Source organism: Mustela nivalis (genome assembly GCF_964662115.1).
Source record: "Mustela nivalis genome assembly, chromosome: 13".
NCBI classification, from domain to species: Eukaryota; Metazoa; Chordata; class Mammalia; order Carnivora; family Mustelidae; genus Mustela; species Mustela nivalis.
Window position 1 is genome coordinate 44,829,809 of NC_139032.1, and position 16,741 is coordinate 44,846,549.

A 16,741-nucleotide genomic window follows, 5' to 3' on the forward strand; every position below is an offset into this window, starting at 1 on the left:
GTTGCCAATATTTTAAAATTTGGAAATTTTACATCAAAAAATCCTGATTTCTGGCTTCTTTTAAGAAGACAGAAAGAAATTCTGGTTTTGCCAAGTCCATTTGGCAATAATGGATGGATCTCACTAGTAGTGACTGCCTGTGTTCTCTGGTTCCCACGACTCATATCCTGCTTGACCCCTTTCGGCATTTGTGTTTGCAGCCTTTCTTTACAACCCTCCTTCTTTACAAAACTTTCAGTGGCAGGTGCAACAGTAGAGAATTACACTGCTTTGTATTTGGAAAAAGGAACTGATTTTGTCTGAAATGACTTTTTCTGTTTTGTAATTTCATGACCCAGCTGGTGTAGCTCATGTTGATAATGCTTTCTAAAAGGATTCACCAAGGCTGTATTTTAAATTGCTTAAATGTAGCAAATAAGTTTGATAAAACTGCATTCTCTTTGCAGTTTACATGACATTCACCATTTATTCTGCATGGTTTGGAACACGAAGGAACACACTTTTTGAAGCCTTAAATATTTTTGTTACAGTGAGAAAATTGTGTAAACTACATTTAGCTTTATAGATTGAAGTTACTGACATTTTGTTGATATTAACAGCATTTATTCATTAATGTATATGCCATTCTAAATAGTAGGAAAGATTATCTTAGCAATAGTTGGAAAATGAAATTTGATTATTAGACTTAATTTTTTTTATTTATTTGAGAGAGAGACAGTGAGAGAGAGTATGAGTGAGGAGAAGGTCAGAGAGAGAAACAGACCCCCCATGGAGCTGGGAGCCCGATGCGGGACTCGATCCCGGGACTCCAGGATCATGACCTGAGCCAAAGGCAGTCGCTTAACCAACTGAGCCACCCAGGTGCCCAATTTTTTTTTTTTTTTAGATTTTATTTATCAGAGAGAGAGAGGGAGAGAGCAAGCACAGGCAGACAGAATGGCAGGCAGAGGCAGAGGGAGAAGCAGGCTCCCTGCTGAGCAAGGAGCCTGATGTGGGACTCGATCCCAGGACGCTGGGATCATGACCTGAGCCGAAGGCAGCCAGCCGCTCAACCAACTGAGCCACCCAGGCGTCCCTAGACTTAATTTTTATAAATATTTTAATTGTTTTTCAAAAACTTTGGTTAATATAGAGTAATTTTTATTAGAGATAGAGAAGGCCATTTCATAATGATAAAGGGGTCAGTTAATGAAAAGGACGTAACAGTTCTAAATGTTTATTATGTTGATAATGGAGCTTCAAAATACATGAAGCAAAAAACTCGTAAGAATTGAAAGGAGAAATAGATCTGTAATTATAGTCAGAGATTTTAATGTTGTTCTCTTAATAATGGAACAAGGGGACAGAAGATCAGCAAGGATATAGTAGACTTGAACAACACTGTTAACCTACCTGATAGGCATTTGTAGAGCCATCTGTCCAAAACCAGAATACACATGCTGAATTGGTGAAGTACACATGGTATATTTATCAAGACAGGCCATATTCTTAGCCATAAAACTAGTCTCAATAAATGTGAAAGAATTCAAGTCATACATAGTGTATTCTCTGACCACAGTGTAATTAAATTAGAAATTAATAACCAAAGATTTTTGGAAAACTCCAAAGTACAAAATTTTTGAAAACTGAAAAACACACTTTTAAATAGTCCAGTGGTCAAAGAAAGTACGTTAAGAAAGGGAAATTAAAAAGTGTTTTGAGCTGAATAAAAAGAAAACATACACACATTTTTGGATGCCATTAAAACATTACCTGGGAGCGGCGCCGGGTGGCTCAGTGGGTTAAAGCCTCTGCCTTCGGCTCAGGTCATGATCCCAGGGTCCAGGGATCGAGCCCCGCATCAGGCTATCTGCTCGGCGGGGAGCCTGCTTCCCTTCGTCTCTCTCTGCCTGCCTCTCTGCCTACTTGTGATCTCTCTCTCTCTCTCTGTTAAATAAATAAATAAAATCTTTTTTTTTTTTTTAAAGATTTTATTTATTTATTTGACAGAGATTACAAGCAGGCAGAGAGGCAGGTAGAGAGAGAGAGGAGGAAGCAGGCTCCCTGCTGAGCAGAGAGCCCGATGTGGGACTCGATCCCAGGACCCTGAGATCATGACCTGAGCCGAAGGCAGCGGCTTAACCCACTGAGCCACCCAGATGCCCAATAAATAAAATCTTAAAAAAAAAATTACCTGGGAGATTTATAACACTAAATACCTACAATAGAGAAGAAGAGAGGTCTCTAATCAGTGACCCCAGCTTCCACCTTAATAAAATAGAAAAATAAGAGTGAATTAAATTTTGCGTAAACAGAGGGAAGGAAATAATAAAGATCAAAACAGAAATCAGTGAAACACAAAACAAAAGCAATAGAGAAAAATTAGTGAAGCCAAAAGATTCTTAGAGAAGATCAATAAAATTGATAAATTTCAGGACACCTGTGTGGCTCAGTGGATTAAGCATCTGCCTTTGGGAGGGAGGGGTTCCTGGGATCAAGCCCTGAGCCCTACATCGGGCTCTTTGCTCAGTGGGGAGTCTGCTTCTCCCTCTCCTGCTCTTCACCCCAAACCCAAGCTTCTCTCTTTCTCTTCTCTGTCTCTCAAATAAGTAAATAAAATCTTTAAAAAGCTGAGAAATTTCTGATCACACTGGTTAAGGAAAAAGAAGATCCAAATTACTAAATTGGGGATGAAAGAGGTGACATCACTACATATTATACAGATATTAAAAGTATAATAAGGAAATATTATGAATAACTTGTTAGTAAATATGACAGTTTAGGTGGAATGGACAAATTTCTTGAAAGACACTGCTATAGACTAACCGTCTCCTCCCCCCCTTCTGTGATGAAACCGAATTCCCAGGGTGATGGTATTTGGAGGTGGGGCTTTAGAAGGTATTTTGGTCCTGAGGGTAAAACCCTTATGAGAGAAATTATTAAAAGAGATCCCAGAGAGATCCCTCCGCTCCTTTCCATCATGTGAGTTACAGTGGAAAGACAGCCTTTTAGAAACTAGGAACTAGACAATAAAGCTGCCAGTGCCCTGATCTTGGACTTCTCAGTCTCAAGAACTGTGAGAAATAAATTTCTGTTGTTTATAAGCCACTCAGTCTATGGCATTCTGGTATAGTAGCTTGAATGGACTAAGACACAAATGATGAGAGTTTATTCAAGTGGAAGTAGGTAACCTGAATAGCCTATATGTTAAAGGAATTGAATTTATAGTTATAAAAACCTACCTCCAAAAAAATACTCCAGACCCAGATGAGGTCACAGGTGAACAAACTATCAAACATTTAAGAAGAAGTAATACCAGTTTTATACAAACTATCCCAGAAACTTGAAAAGGAGAGAATTCTTCCCAACTCATTCTGTGAGACTATCAATACCTTGGTACCAAAACTGGATAAAGACGTAATTACAAGAAAAGAAAACTACAGACCAGTATCCCTCGTTAACATATATAAAATTTCAAGCAAAATTTTAGCAAATAGAATTTAAGAATATATAAAGGGGATTATAGATCATGACCAAGTGGGGTTTATTTCAGGAATGCAGTGTTGATTAATAACTTGAAAATTAATCATCGTCATTCACTGTGTTTAACAAAGAGAAAAGTTTCATGTCAGTAAATGCAAAAAAGTTTGTGATAAAGTCTAATGTAGGCTCCTGATAGAAGTCTCAGGATTAGAAAGGAATTTTCGTAACTTGATAAAGAGCATTTACAACAAACCTACGTAACAGGTATTTACTGATAAAAGACTGAATGATTTCCTTGTTAAGATTGGGGACAAAATGAAGATGTTTACTCTCAACATTTCTCTCCTTTTTTTAAAAAAAAGAATGTATTGATTTAAGTAATGTCTACACCCAGCATGGGACTTGAACTCAGAAATCAAGAGTCACAGGCTCTACTGACTGAGCCAGCCAGGTGCCTCTCCTTTTTTTTCCTTTTAAATCAAAGAAATGTGTATTAAAACCTCTCTATACCAATTTTACTCTAACACAATAAACATAAATACAGTTGTAACACCCATTGGATCGTAGATACATTACTGTTGCGGTGGTAAATTGGTATATATTCTTTTCAAAAGACGAGAAGCATGTAATAATAGCTAAGCATGGGTTTATATACTCTGATCTAGAAAGCTGGTTCTGGGAGTTTACTCTGTAACTTACCTGAAGCCCAGAAGGTGAATATGGAGAGATGCTTATTGATATATTCTCTTGTTTTTATTGTGGCAAATATGTATAACATTTATCATTTGTAAATATACACTTCAGTGGTGTTAAGTACATTGCCAGGGTTGTATAACCATTGGCACCACTATGCTCAAAACTTTTCCATCATCCCCAACATAAACTCTGTACCCACTAAACAGTAACTCTCCATTCTGTCCCTTCCCAGCCCCTGGTAACCTCTACTTTATATTTTCTGTATTTATTCAGTGTACCTCATATAGGAACCATATAATATTTGTTCAGTGTCTTTCTGGGTTATTTCACTTAGCATAAAGTTTTCAGATTTCATCCATGTTACAGCATTTATCAAAATTCAATTTTTTTTTTTTACGGCTGAATAATACTATTATATAAATATATCACATTCAATTTATTTATTTATATTTTGGATGGATATTTGGGTTGTTTTTACTGTTTGGTTACTGTGAATAACGCTGCTGTGACTCGCGATGCTGAGCACCTTTTCATGTGCTTATGGTCATTTGTATATCTTTGGTCAGCATTTCTTCTGAACACTGCACTGAATGTTCTGCCTAGTACAGTAAGATAAGAAAAAGAAATAAAAGCTTCTGTATTGGAAAGAAAGAAGTAAAATTGTCTTTATTCATAGATACTTTATTATCTACGTAGAAAATTTGATGGTACCTACAAAATTCTGCAACTTGTAACTGTATGAAGATTGCAATATATAAGGTCAAGATATAAAATTAAGTGTATCTCTGTGTAGTAGCAAAGAATAATTGGAAATTGAGCTAAAAAGGAAACAGCATCATTTATAATAGCATTAATTATTATGTATTTAAGCAAAATCTGATAAGATGTGAAGGACATAAGCTATAAACTATAAAACAATGAGAGAAAGTTTTACAAATCTCAATAAATGTAGAGATGAATCTTGGTCGTGGATTTGAAGACTCATCATTGATAGTCTTGCTTAAGTTGACCTATGGTTTCAACACAATGCCAGTTAAATCTTAGTAGGCTTTTTTTTGGGGGGGGGTGTTGGTAGAAATGAACAGGCTGATTCTGAAATGCTTATTGAAATGTAAAGGACCTAAAACAGAATAATCAAAACAGTTTTGAACAAGAACAGAGTTGAAGACTAATACTTCCTGATACCAAGATTTATTATAAAGCTACAGTAATCAAAATCATTTGGTACTGACATTAATAGACAAATAGGTCAGGTCAGTGGAAATAAAGAATACAGAGATGAATATAAACATGTTGGTCAGTTGGTTTTTGACTAAAGGTACAAAGGCAGAACAGTGGGGAAAAGTTCCCTTTTTCAACCAGTGGTATTGGAAAAATTGGGTATCTGTATATAAAAAGTGGATCTTTATTCAGACCTCACTATATACAAAAACTAACTCAAAATGGACCATAGACCTAGGTGCTAAACTTGAAATTATAAAACTTTTAGAGGAAAACATTGGAGAAAACCTTTGTGACCTTAGATTAGATGGTGATTTCTTAAATATGATACCACAAGCATGCCCCATAAAAGAACAGGTTGGTAAACTGAACTTCAAAAATAAAAACTTCTGCCTTTCAAAAGGTACTACTGTTAGAGTAAAAAGATGAGTCAAAGATTGGGAGGAAATACGTATTAAGTATATGCCTGATAAATGATTTTTCTATAGAATATATAAGGAACTTCAGGGGCTCCTGGGTAGCTCAGTCGGTTAAGCGCCTGTCTTCGGCTCAGGTTATGATCATGAGATTCCATGAGATAGGATGGAGTCCTGCACCAGGCTCCCTGCTTCCCTGCTCAGCAGAGAGCCTGCTTTTCTCTCTCCCTCTGCTGCCCCCCCACTAGTGTTCTCTCTCTCTTCTTCTTTCTGTGTCAAATAAATAAGTAAATAAATAAACCTTAAAAAAATATTAAGGAGCTTTAAAAACTCAAGAATGGGGGTACCTGGATGTAGCTCAGTTGGTTGACCGTCTGACTCTGGGTTCAACTTAAATGGTGATCTCAGGGTTGTGAGATTGAGCCCCATGTGGGGCTCCGCTCTCAGCGGGGAGTCTCCTTGTCCCTCTCCCTCCCCTTTGCCTTTTCCGCTCTACCCCTTCTCCTGCTAGCACACAAGCTTTCTCATTTTCTCTCTCTCTAAAATAAATAAATAAAATCTTAAAAAACAAATAAACAAAAAACAACTAAAGAATGAGTAAATAAACAGACCAAGTAGAAAATAGGCAATGATTTGAACAGAAGCTTCACTGAAGGAAATACATGGATGGAAAATAAGCACATGAAAATGGGGTTAACATCACTAGTCATTAGAAACATGCAGTTCACTGGGTACCTGGTAGCTCAGTCAGATAAGCATCTGACTCTTGATCTCAGGGTTGTGAATTCAAGCCCCGAGTTGGGCTTCATAGTAGTTTAGTAGTTGTGGAACCTACTTAAAAAAAAAAAAAAAAAAAGCAAATTAAAATGATAGTAAGTATCACTTTAGGCATATTAGAGTTACCTACATTTAAAAGACTGACCGTATGGAGCTTTAGGGAGGATGTGGGACAACTGGAAGTCTCCCATACAGATGGTAGGAATATGAAATGGTATACTCACCTAGGAAGGTGTTTGGCAGTTTTTTAGAACTATGTTTACCTAGCAGGTGATGCAATCCTTTCATCTTAAGAATGACCTAAGGTGAATGAAAGCATATGTCCGTAAGGCTGATACATGGGTGTTTATGACTGCTTTATTTGTAGTAACTCCAAACTGAAAATAACCCAGATGTCTTCGTAAGGTCAGTAGGTAAACATACTGTGGTGTACTCAGCGGTGGAATAATGCTTTGCAGTAAAAAGGAATGAGGAGCTCCTGACTGGCTCAGTCGGTAGGGCAGATGAATCTTCCATTTCCAGGTTGTGAGCTGGGTATAGAAATTACTTTAAAAAAAATTTAAAAAATATAAATAGGAAAGAACTATTGTTATAAACAGCAGCATGAATGAATCTCAAAATAGTTACAAAGAAAGGTAGACAAAAAAGAATGCATGCTATAGGTGGTGCCAGGGTGGCTCAGTGGGTTAAAGTTTCTGCCTTTGGCTCGGGTTGTGATCCCAGGGTCCTGGGATCGAGCCCTAAGTCGGGCTCTCTGCTCAGCAGGGAGCCTGCTTCCCTTCCTCTCTCTCTCTCTCTCTCTCTCTGCCTGCCTCTCTGCCTACTTGTGATCTCTGTCAAATAAATAAATAAAATATTAAAAATAAAAAGAATGCATTCTGTATGATTCCATATATATCAGTTCTAAAAACTATAGTGACAAAGCAGATTACTCATTGCCTGGGGAGGAAGAGATACGAGGGGGTATATGAAAATTCGGGGTTTGAATGGATATGTTTACTGTCTTGATTGTGGTAATGATTTCACAGGTATATATATTTATGAAAATTTACACTCTAAATATGTACATTTTATTGTATGTAAATTGTACTTAAAGTTTTAAATTTAGTTTTTTGGAAGATTTTGTTGATTTATTTGACAGAAATCACAAGAAGGCGGGGTGGGCGGAGCATGTTCGCCACTGAGCACAGAACCCCATGAGGGGCTCGATCCCAGGACTCTGAGCTCAAGACCTGTGACCTGAGTTGAAGGCAGAGGCGTAACCCGCTGAGCCACCCAGGCCCCAAATAAAGTTGATTTTAAAAAGCACATGAAATCCGTGAAAATATTTAAAACCTTAGAAGCCTAATTTTATTTTTAGAGGTGCCAAGTTTAGAGATAATAGAAATCTTTACTCAATGTTGATAATCTCTGGGTTTCTACCATGTATTACCTAAATCTCTTAATATGTGTTTTATGTATAATTTTGTCTTCTTTGGTTATAGTATTTTATATCTTATCTGGTATTTACATAGGAAATACATAATGACTTCTGAACTTACTTAGTTTACATGGTGTTCTCATAAAGTTCCTTTTCCATAAGGAACAGACTCCTAACTGGATTAAGAGACCAGTTTGATCATGTTTATTACTATTACCTTTATTATTATTATTTTTTTGTCTTAGACCTTGACTTAATTTGTGATGAACTCAATTCATTTGTTTAAATGTGAAGCTTAGGGTGCCTGGGTGGCTCAGTGGGTTAAGCCGCTGCCTTCGGCTCAGGTCATGATCTCAGGGTCCTGGGATCGAGTCCCAGATTGGGCTCTCTGCTCAGCAGGGAGCCTGCTTCCCTCTCTCTCTCTCTCTGCCTGCCTCTCTGTCTACTTGTGATTTCTGTCTGTCAAATAAATAAATAAAATCTTAAAAAAAAAATAAATGTGAAGCTTAGCCTTAGGAATTTGGTAACCAGAAGAGAATGATTTTTTTTTAAGTGGTCTGAAGTTTGTTCATTAAGTACATTTGCTGAAGCACCATAGCCCATTTGATTATTCTGACAATTTCATTATTCTTCACAGGGCCTTGGCACATGAGAGGATCATAGTTGCCTTACAAATGAGTTGGTTCTGTAAACTTGTACTTGGAGCAGGTAAAAACTGACAAGATAATACTGAAACAGGCTGCTTCTCTGGAAGGACAGCAGTTGGATTATAAGTCCAGCTGGGTGATCACTGCTAACTCAGGAGTATTTGACTTTAGGAAGTCAAGATGAAGTGTCTTATTTAATGGATGTCTTTTTTCTTTTTTTCCTCTTCTAGGAAATACAGTAGCAACCATGATAGAAGATAAAGGGCCAAGAGTGACTGACTACTTTGTTGTGGCAGGTCTCACTGACACATCTACTCTTTTAGATCAAGAACTAAATCGTTTAGATACTAAGTCAGCTGGGCCCAAAGCTCCCATTACAGACATTGCAGTTATTAACAAATCTGCTGGCGAAACAGTACCTGAAGGTTACACCTGTGTTGAAGCCACTCCATCAGCTCTCCAAGCAAATTTGAACTATGGAAGTCTGAAAAGCCCAGAACTTTTCCTCTGTTACAAGAGAGCAAGAGATAAACCACCCCTTACCGACATTGGGTATGGTGACTTACTTTCTTTTGCTGTCGTGAAGGAAATAACATTTATTCAAAGTGCATGCAAATAGAAATTTTAAATCCTTGGTAGTTCTGTTACTTGTTACTTCAGGATTGAGTGTAGTAAGATATTACATATCTCTATCCACCCTTACTGAATTTCTCTGCATTGTACTTGAATCATTAGATCATTTCCTTTCAGAAGATTGAAATGAAGGCATTGGAGCCTGAAATATGATTCCATTTCTCTTGTACTTTTTAGATAAGCTTAGTAATTAAAAATAAAAGAGCAAGTAGCTATAATAAAAGACTATATTTTAAGGAGCTACTTAGATTATGTGTTGAGGTTTTGTAAAGCCCTGAACTCCTTTAACAAAGGAACATTCCTGTTTAAAAAACAAACAAAAAACTGTGCTGTGTGGATTTTAGTCCCAGAGGGAGGAGGTATTTAGAATGACTGTAGTTGTTATAAGGCATTTAGTATCTAGTCCACAGCCAGAAAAGTACATTCTTTGTAAAAGCCTTTTTCCCAAAAATGTCTACTTGACCCTCTTTTGCAAATGAGATGCTTTTAGAATACCTGTGATTACTACTTTAATAGGTATACATGTCATGTATTAAGCTGTTCTGATTATTATAGTAAAAACATACAGGTATTTGAGAGCATCTTAGGAAGTATTTGAGATCAGCTTGTCCATTTATGTAAAACATGAAGTTGGAATTTTGGTGGGAATTGCATTTAATCTATAGATCAAATTATGGAGTACTGCCGTCTTTATACCAATTACATCTTCTAACTTATGGATGTGAGTTATCTTTCCCTGTATTTAGACCTTTAGTATCTTTCAGCAGTGTTTTGTAGGTTTTTTTTTTTTTAAAGATTTTATTTATTTATTTGACAGACAGAGATCACAAGTAGGCAGAGAGGCAGGCAGAGAGAGATAGAGGGAAGCAGGCTCCCTGCTGAGCAGAGAGCCCGATGCGGGACTCGATCCCAGGACCCTGAGATCATGACCTGAGCCGAAGGCAGCGGCTTAACACACTGAGCCACCCAGGAGCCCAGTGTTTGGTAGTTTTTAGTGTACGAGTCTTTCACCTTTTAATTCGTTTTATTCCTACGTATCTTATTCTTTTGGATTCTATTAAAAATGGGATTGTTTTCTTTTTTTCTTTTTTTTTTTTTAAAGATTTTTTTTTTTATTTGACAGAGAGAAATCACAAGTAGATGGAGAGGCAGGCAGAGAGAGATGGGGAAGCAGGCTCCCTGCTGAGCAGAGAGCCCGCGGGACCCGATCCCAGGACCCTGAGATCATGACCTGAGCCGAAGGCACCGGCTTAACCCACTGAGCCACCCAGGCGCCCAGTGTTTTGTAGTTTTTAGTGTACAAGTCTTTCACCTTTTAATTCGTTTTATTCCTACGTATCTTATTCTTTTGGATTCTATTAAAAATGGGATTGTTTTCTTTTTTTTTTTTTTTAAAGATTTTATTTATTTACTTGAGAGAGAGACAGTGAGAGAGAGCATGAAAGAGGAGAAGGTCAGAGAGAGAAGCAGACTCCCCACGGAGCTGGGAGCCCGATGCGGGACTCGATCCCGGGACTCCAGGATCATGACCTGAGCTGAAGGCAGTCGTCCAACCAACTGAGCCACCCAGGCGTCCCGGGGATTGTTTTCTTGATTTCTTTTTAGATTGTTCATTGCTGTTGTATACAAACACAGCTGAATTTTAATTTCATGTGTTAATCTTATACTCTGCAAGTTTGCTGAATTTGTTAGCTCTAATAGCTTTCTTTTGGATATTCAGGGATTTTTAAAAAATATATAGGATCATGTTGTCTGCATATATAGCTAGTTTTACTTCTTCCTTTGCAGTTTGTTGTATTTGCTCCCTTGTCTTATTGCTCCATCTAGAACTTAATGTACAGTGTTGAATAGTGGTAGCAAAAACAGACATTCTTGGCTCATTCCTGATCTTAGGTGGAAAGCTTTCAGTCTTTCACCCTTGAATATGATATTAGCTATGGGTTTTTCATAAATGCCAATTATCATATTAAGAAAGGTCCCTTCTGTTTCTGATTTTATGAGAGATTTGTCATGAAATTGTGTTGGATATTTTTCAGATGCTTTCTTTGTTAATTGAGATCATGCAGGCATTTCCTTCTTTCTATTAATGTGATGTACTACATTGATTTTCTTACGTCAGATCTCTTAATGTCATCACAATACCACATTGTAGAAATGATTGATTACTTAATATCATCATATATCCAAATTTTCCTGATTGTCTCATGAAGTTGTTGTTGTTGTTGTTGATTTTTTAATGTTTGCTGGTCTGTCTTTTCTTCTCTTTTTTTAAAGGTTTTATTTATTTATTTGACGGAGAGAGAGATCACAAGTAGGCAGAGAGGCAGGCAGAACGGGGAGGGAAGGAGGTTCCCCACTGAGCAGAGAGCCCGATGTGGAGCTCAATCCCAGGACCCTGAGATCATGACCTGGGCCAAAGGCAGAGGCTTAACCCAGTGAGCCAGGCGCCCCATGGTGTTTCCGATAATAGTTGTTCAGATATTAAGAAAGGTAATGAGCTGTTCCATTTGACCACCACTTGTTGTCTTTGTCATCTTTTCTACTTTTGCAGTTGAGCTCTGGGGAAGTGGTCCTAGGTCCTCATTACATTCAGATTTCTGAAGTCAAAGGATGATTTGTCATTCTCTTACCTGACATTTATGCAGCATCTGTCTGACTCCTTAAGTATTGGCCACCTTGTTGAGCTCTGTGATTCTCCTTCAAGTTAATACAGTTAGGATGGTGGTCATATAGCTTATAGGATCCCTGGGAACAGGAGCCAAGTTAGAAAGGGCTGAGAAATTATTGGAATTGGATTAATAGAGCTTTTTGAAAGCTTGACTTTAAGAGAGAGAGAGAAGATAGTTATGGGCTTTGCTATTTAATAAAACTGTGGTCGTTGAACCAGTATCATCTGTAAGGTCTGGAAAATGTTAGAACTTCAGAGTCTCAGGCACTGCCCCAAACCTCCTGAATTAGAATCTGTATTTTGACGAAATCCCCAGAAGCAACTGTTGAGGATACCTGGGGGGTAAGGCAGTATGGAGTCATGGGCTGTTTTTAACTTTCTTCCAGAGGATAACCTTGAACATCTTTATTTGAAGGAAATAAACCAATGGAAAAGAAAGGGTGAAAATAAAAGAACAAGGAGATATTTGATAGAATAAAATGATGAAACAGATTAAAGGGGTAATGTCAGCAGCATCAGTGACTGCATTAGCCTTTAATGGGAGGGGCTTTTCCTTAGAGAAGGGGCAAGGAGGTTAAAATTGGTAATTCAGGACATGTAATCGTTTTATGATAGTTCTTTTCATTTTTTTCACGAGTTTTTTAAGAAGGTAGGTAATATCCATAGAAGGATGGGTACAGTGTAAAGTTTTGGTAATATCAATGTCAGTTGGTGCAAATCAAGCCAGGGACATAACTTGTGTTTCAGGCTCCAATGTTGACTGTTAGCTGTCTCTAAAGAAATCTTTTCATATCCTCCTCCTCATCCCCACAACAATGCAGTCATGATTGAAAGGATTTGTAGCTTTCAGAGACTGTTGTTGCTTGTGGTTCAGGGGCACAACTTGAAATGATGGCTTAGATAATTATACTTAGATACTTTCAGATTGCAGGTCACTCTTTCATATACGTCTTGTAGTTCCCCCAGTTTGCAGATCCAGGTTTCCCAGAGTGTAGGTTGTCTGTTAGTTAATCATGCTGGTAAATTTTTCTTTCCAGATCAGATAATTGTTAATATCTGGTGACTGCAATATTTTGACCTGTCCACCCCACTCTCCCCCCATTTAAGCATGTGAGTGAGGAGATGAGATATTCATCAGGGTTGTTTTTTTTTTTTTTTAAGAAAAATGTTATTTAAGATTAAAGTATAAAGACCTGATATTCCCCCATAATATCAAATACTCTGTGAAGTATGATTTAAATAGTACAATATAGGGGCACCTGGGTGGCTCAGTGGGTTGGGCCCCTGCCTTTGGCTCAGGTCATGATCTTAGGGTTCTGGGATCGAGTCCCACGTGAGGCTCTCTGCTTAGCAGGGAGCCTGCTTCCCCCCCTCTCTCTGCCTGCCTCTCTGACTCTTGTCAAATAAATAAATAAAATCCTTAAATAATACAATATATTATCTTATGTGTCAGATATGTTTATTAAGATAAAGAATCACAAATTACTGTATACTTTTCTTATTTTCCCCATTTATCAGATTCATTGATTTAAAAAATATGTATTTTATTTATTTGAGAGAGTGAGAGTGCACGTGTGCATGAGAGAGAGAGAGAGAGAGAGTATGCACTCCCACGCATGAGCAGAAGGGGTAGGGGTAGAGGTAGAGGGAGAAGCAGATTCTCTGCATAATTTTTCTATTATTTATTGACATTTTGCAGAGTCTTGCCAGTTGTCTTATAGAATGTCCCCCACTCTAGATTTATCTGATTGTTTCCTCCTTATGTAGTTTAACTTAGTATCTTATTGTCAGTTTACTGGATGTTAGTTTTAAAGTCTGAATTAAATTTATGAGTATTTTTAGCAAGAATACTTACAGGTAGGGCTAGCATTAGGAAGGGATGTAGTGTCCATTGTCCCATAATTAGTGATGTGTTCAGTTCAGTCACTTAGTTAAGATGGAATTGCCAGATATCTTTTGTTATTTTCATTGTTATTTAAGTAATTTGTAGAATTTTGGGCCTTGTTTAAATACCTGGTTCCCTAGTTCCTTTTCACCTCTCATTTTTTAGGATCCTTTGATCATTGCCTGAATTAGATCTTGTATGGCAGGGGATGTAAAATGAGACTTTTCTAATTCTGTCATTTAAAAAATAAATTTTTTAACTGGCAGTTTTCTTAGAGAGCTTGAATGAAGTTTTTTCTATTCTCTCTCTTTTTTATTGTTTTGAGAATAACTAAGAAACTGTATTTTAATTTATTCTGTGTGATAAAAACCTATTATAATCCTTAGTCTGTTTGCTCCTATGGTTCCAGGTTTGGCCAGTGGGAGCCCTTTCCAGCTGACTGCTTTGCCAAACAAAATCTGGTTTTATGTGTGTTCATTGTTACTGAGGTCATACACACACACACACACACACACACAGACACATACATATGTTCATATATATATGAGCTCCTTATCCTTGGAATAAGACCTATCAAGCATTTACAGAGTACTTACTGTGTTAAAAAACTGTATGAAGCAGTGTTTCTGTGTGGTTATGTTACCCATTTGTTATACAGTATGCAGTTAGGTTCATCTGTTGCTATTTGTGTTAAACTTGTTTTAGAAATATTTTCTGTTAATATGGAATATATTGTCACAGCTCAAAACATGTAAAAAGATATATTTAGAGAAGTATTGCTTCAGTCTTTGTTTCCTTTACTTTTTTCTCCATACTTTCTGCCCTCTTCTCCCCTGTTAATGCACTTTTTGATTTATCCTTTCACTGTGTTTTTACAAAAATAAACACATAAGTGTATTTTTATATACTTATTTATACTCTTAAACAAACCATAAATACAGTATACACTATTTTACACTTTGCTTTTGTCACCCAACAGTATATCCTCGGAATCACTCTGTATTTGAACATGGAGCTCTTTCTCATTTTTTTGGTAACTCTGTAGTACCTATTTGTGTGGATGTATGTACTTTATTCATCCAAACCTCTGTTGATGGACACTTGGGTTCTGTCCAGTCTTGTGCTATGACAGGAATGTGTATGTATTATTACATATTTGTAGAAGTGTATTTTCAGGTTGTCCGGGAAGGGCATTGCTGGAATAAAAGATAAATGCATGCGTAATTCTCTTAAATCTTACCACATTTCTCTCCATTGTGTCATGCAACCATCAATATATGATACATGTGCTTCTTGAATCCCTCCAGTCCTAACCACAAAATAGGTGAACAAATTTTTGAATTTTTGTCAGTCTCACAGTCGAGAAGCTGACAAAAATTTAAAAGTTTGATACTGACAAAAATTCAAAAATTTGATCATCTGTTTTGTGTCAGAGTAATTTTAATGAGATTAACTTTTTTTTCATTTGTTTAAGGACCATTTTTCATTTTCTTCTTTTGTGAATTGTTAATGTCTTTGGGCACTGACTTTGTTTATGTCTTTTTAACAACGGGTTTTTGGGATGCCTGGTGGCTCAGTTGGTTGAGTGTCTGCCTTCAGCTCAGGTCGTGCCAGGGTCCTGGGATTGAGTCCCACATCGGGAACCCTGCTTCTCCCCTGCCTGCCACTCCTCTGCTTGTGCTGGTGCTCTCTCTTGCTCTACCTGACAAATAAAGGAAATCTTAAAATATAATAAAAAAAAAACAACAGGTTTTGGCCTTGGTTGGTTTGTTTGTTTTTACAGTATGTTTTTATGTATTAGGAAAGTGAACTTTTTGTGAAATAAGTTTTCGGATTTCTTTTCAGGTTTATAATACGTCTTTTCACTTACATTTTTTTCATGTAGAGTTTACTTGATGAAGTTTCTTTTCTTTTAAGATTATTTATTTATTTGGCAGAGAGAGAGAGAGATCGCACGTAGGCAGAGAGGAAGGGGGAAGGAGGCTCCCTGCTGAGCAGAGAGCCTGATGCGGGGCTCAAACCCAGGACCCTAAGATCATGACCTGAGCTGATGGCAGAGGCTTTAACCCACTGAGCTACCCAGGCACCCCAGAAGTTTATTTTATTGCTTCTGGATTTTGAGTCATAGTTATATTTTTCCCAGTGCTAAGTTTTCTTTTAGTACTAGTATGTTTTCATTCTTGACATTTGTTTTTTTTAAAGATTTTATATATTTATTTGTCAGAGAGAGAGAGCACAAGCAGGGGGAGTGGCAGGAAGGGCAGGCAGAGCAGGCAGAGGGAGAAGCAGGCTCCCCACTGAGCAAGGAGCCCCAGGACCCTATGATTATGACCTGAGCCGAAGGCAGCAGCTTAACCCATTGACATTTCCATTCTTGACGTTTATATCTGTGATCTGCTGGAGCTTTTTCTGGTATATGGTGTGAAGTTCAGATACACAGTTTTATTTTTTTCAGAAATTGTAGTTCAGTTATTCAAGCACTGCTTATTACTATTAAAAGCCCTTATTTCTTACAGTATATTGAGGTGTCACCTTTATCCATTTCTGGTATTTCTTTTGTGTTCGTTGTTCTTTCTATTGACTCATTTGCCAGTACTATCCTGATTTAAATATAGAGGCTTTATACTGTATTTTAATATTTAGTTGAGTTTTATCAGTTTTACTGAGACATAATTCAGATATCACACAATTCAGCCCTTTCAGGTATACAATTTATTGGTCTTTAGTATATTCACAGATTTGTGCAGCTATTACAGCTAATTTTAGAACATTTTCTTTTTTTTTTTTTTAAAGATTTTATTTATTTATTTGATAGAGAGAAATCACAAGTAGGCGGAGAGTCAGGCAGAAAGAGAGAGAGAGAGAGAAGCAGGCTCCCGCTGAGCAAAGAGCCCTATGCGGGGCTCGATCCCAGGA

General features: G+C 37.3%; 1 protein-coding gene and 1 long non-coding RNA gene across 4 annotated transcripts in view; one reads left to right on the forward strand and one right to left on the reverse strand.

Annotated features, from left to right (window-relative positions):
• LOC309846456 overlaps positions 1-16,741 on the reverse strand; it is a 644,888-nt gene that overhangs the window by 99,498 nt on the left and 528,649 nt on the right. The gene's annotated exons all lie outside the window — the stretch shown is intronic.
• The window catches only part of DENND4C (DENN domain containing 4C), a 143,905-nt gene that overhangs the window by 30,250 nt on the left and 96,914 nt on the right, over positions 1-16,741 (forward strand). For all 3 annotated transcript variants that reach the window (XM_082695351.1, XM_082695350.1, XM_082695352.1), the window contains exon 2: positions 8,870-9,191. In XM_082695351.1, coding sequence (XP_082551477.1) covers positions 8,887-9,191 — 305 coding nt within the window. In that variant the 5' untranslated portion in view covers positions 8,870-8,886. The remainder of the gene's footprint in view (positions 1-8,869; positions 9,192-16,741) is intronic.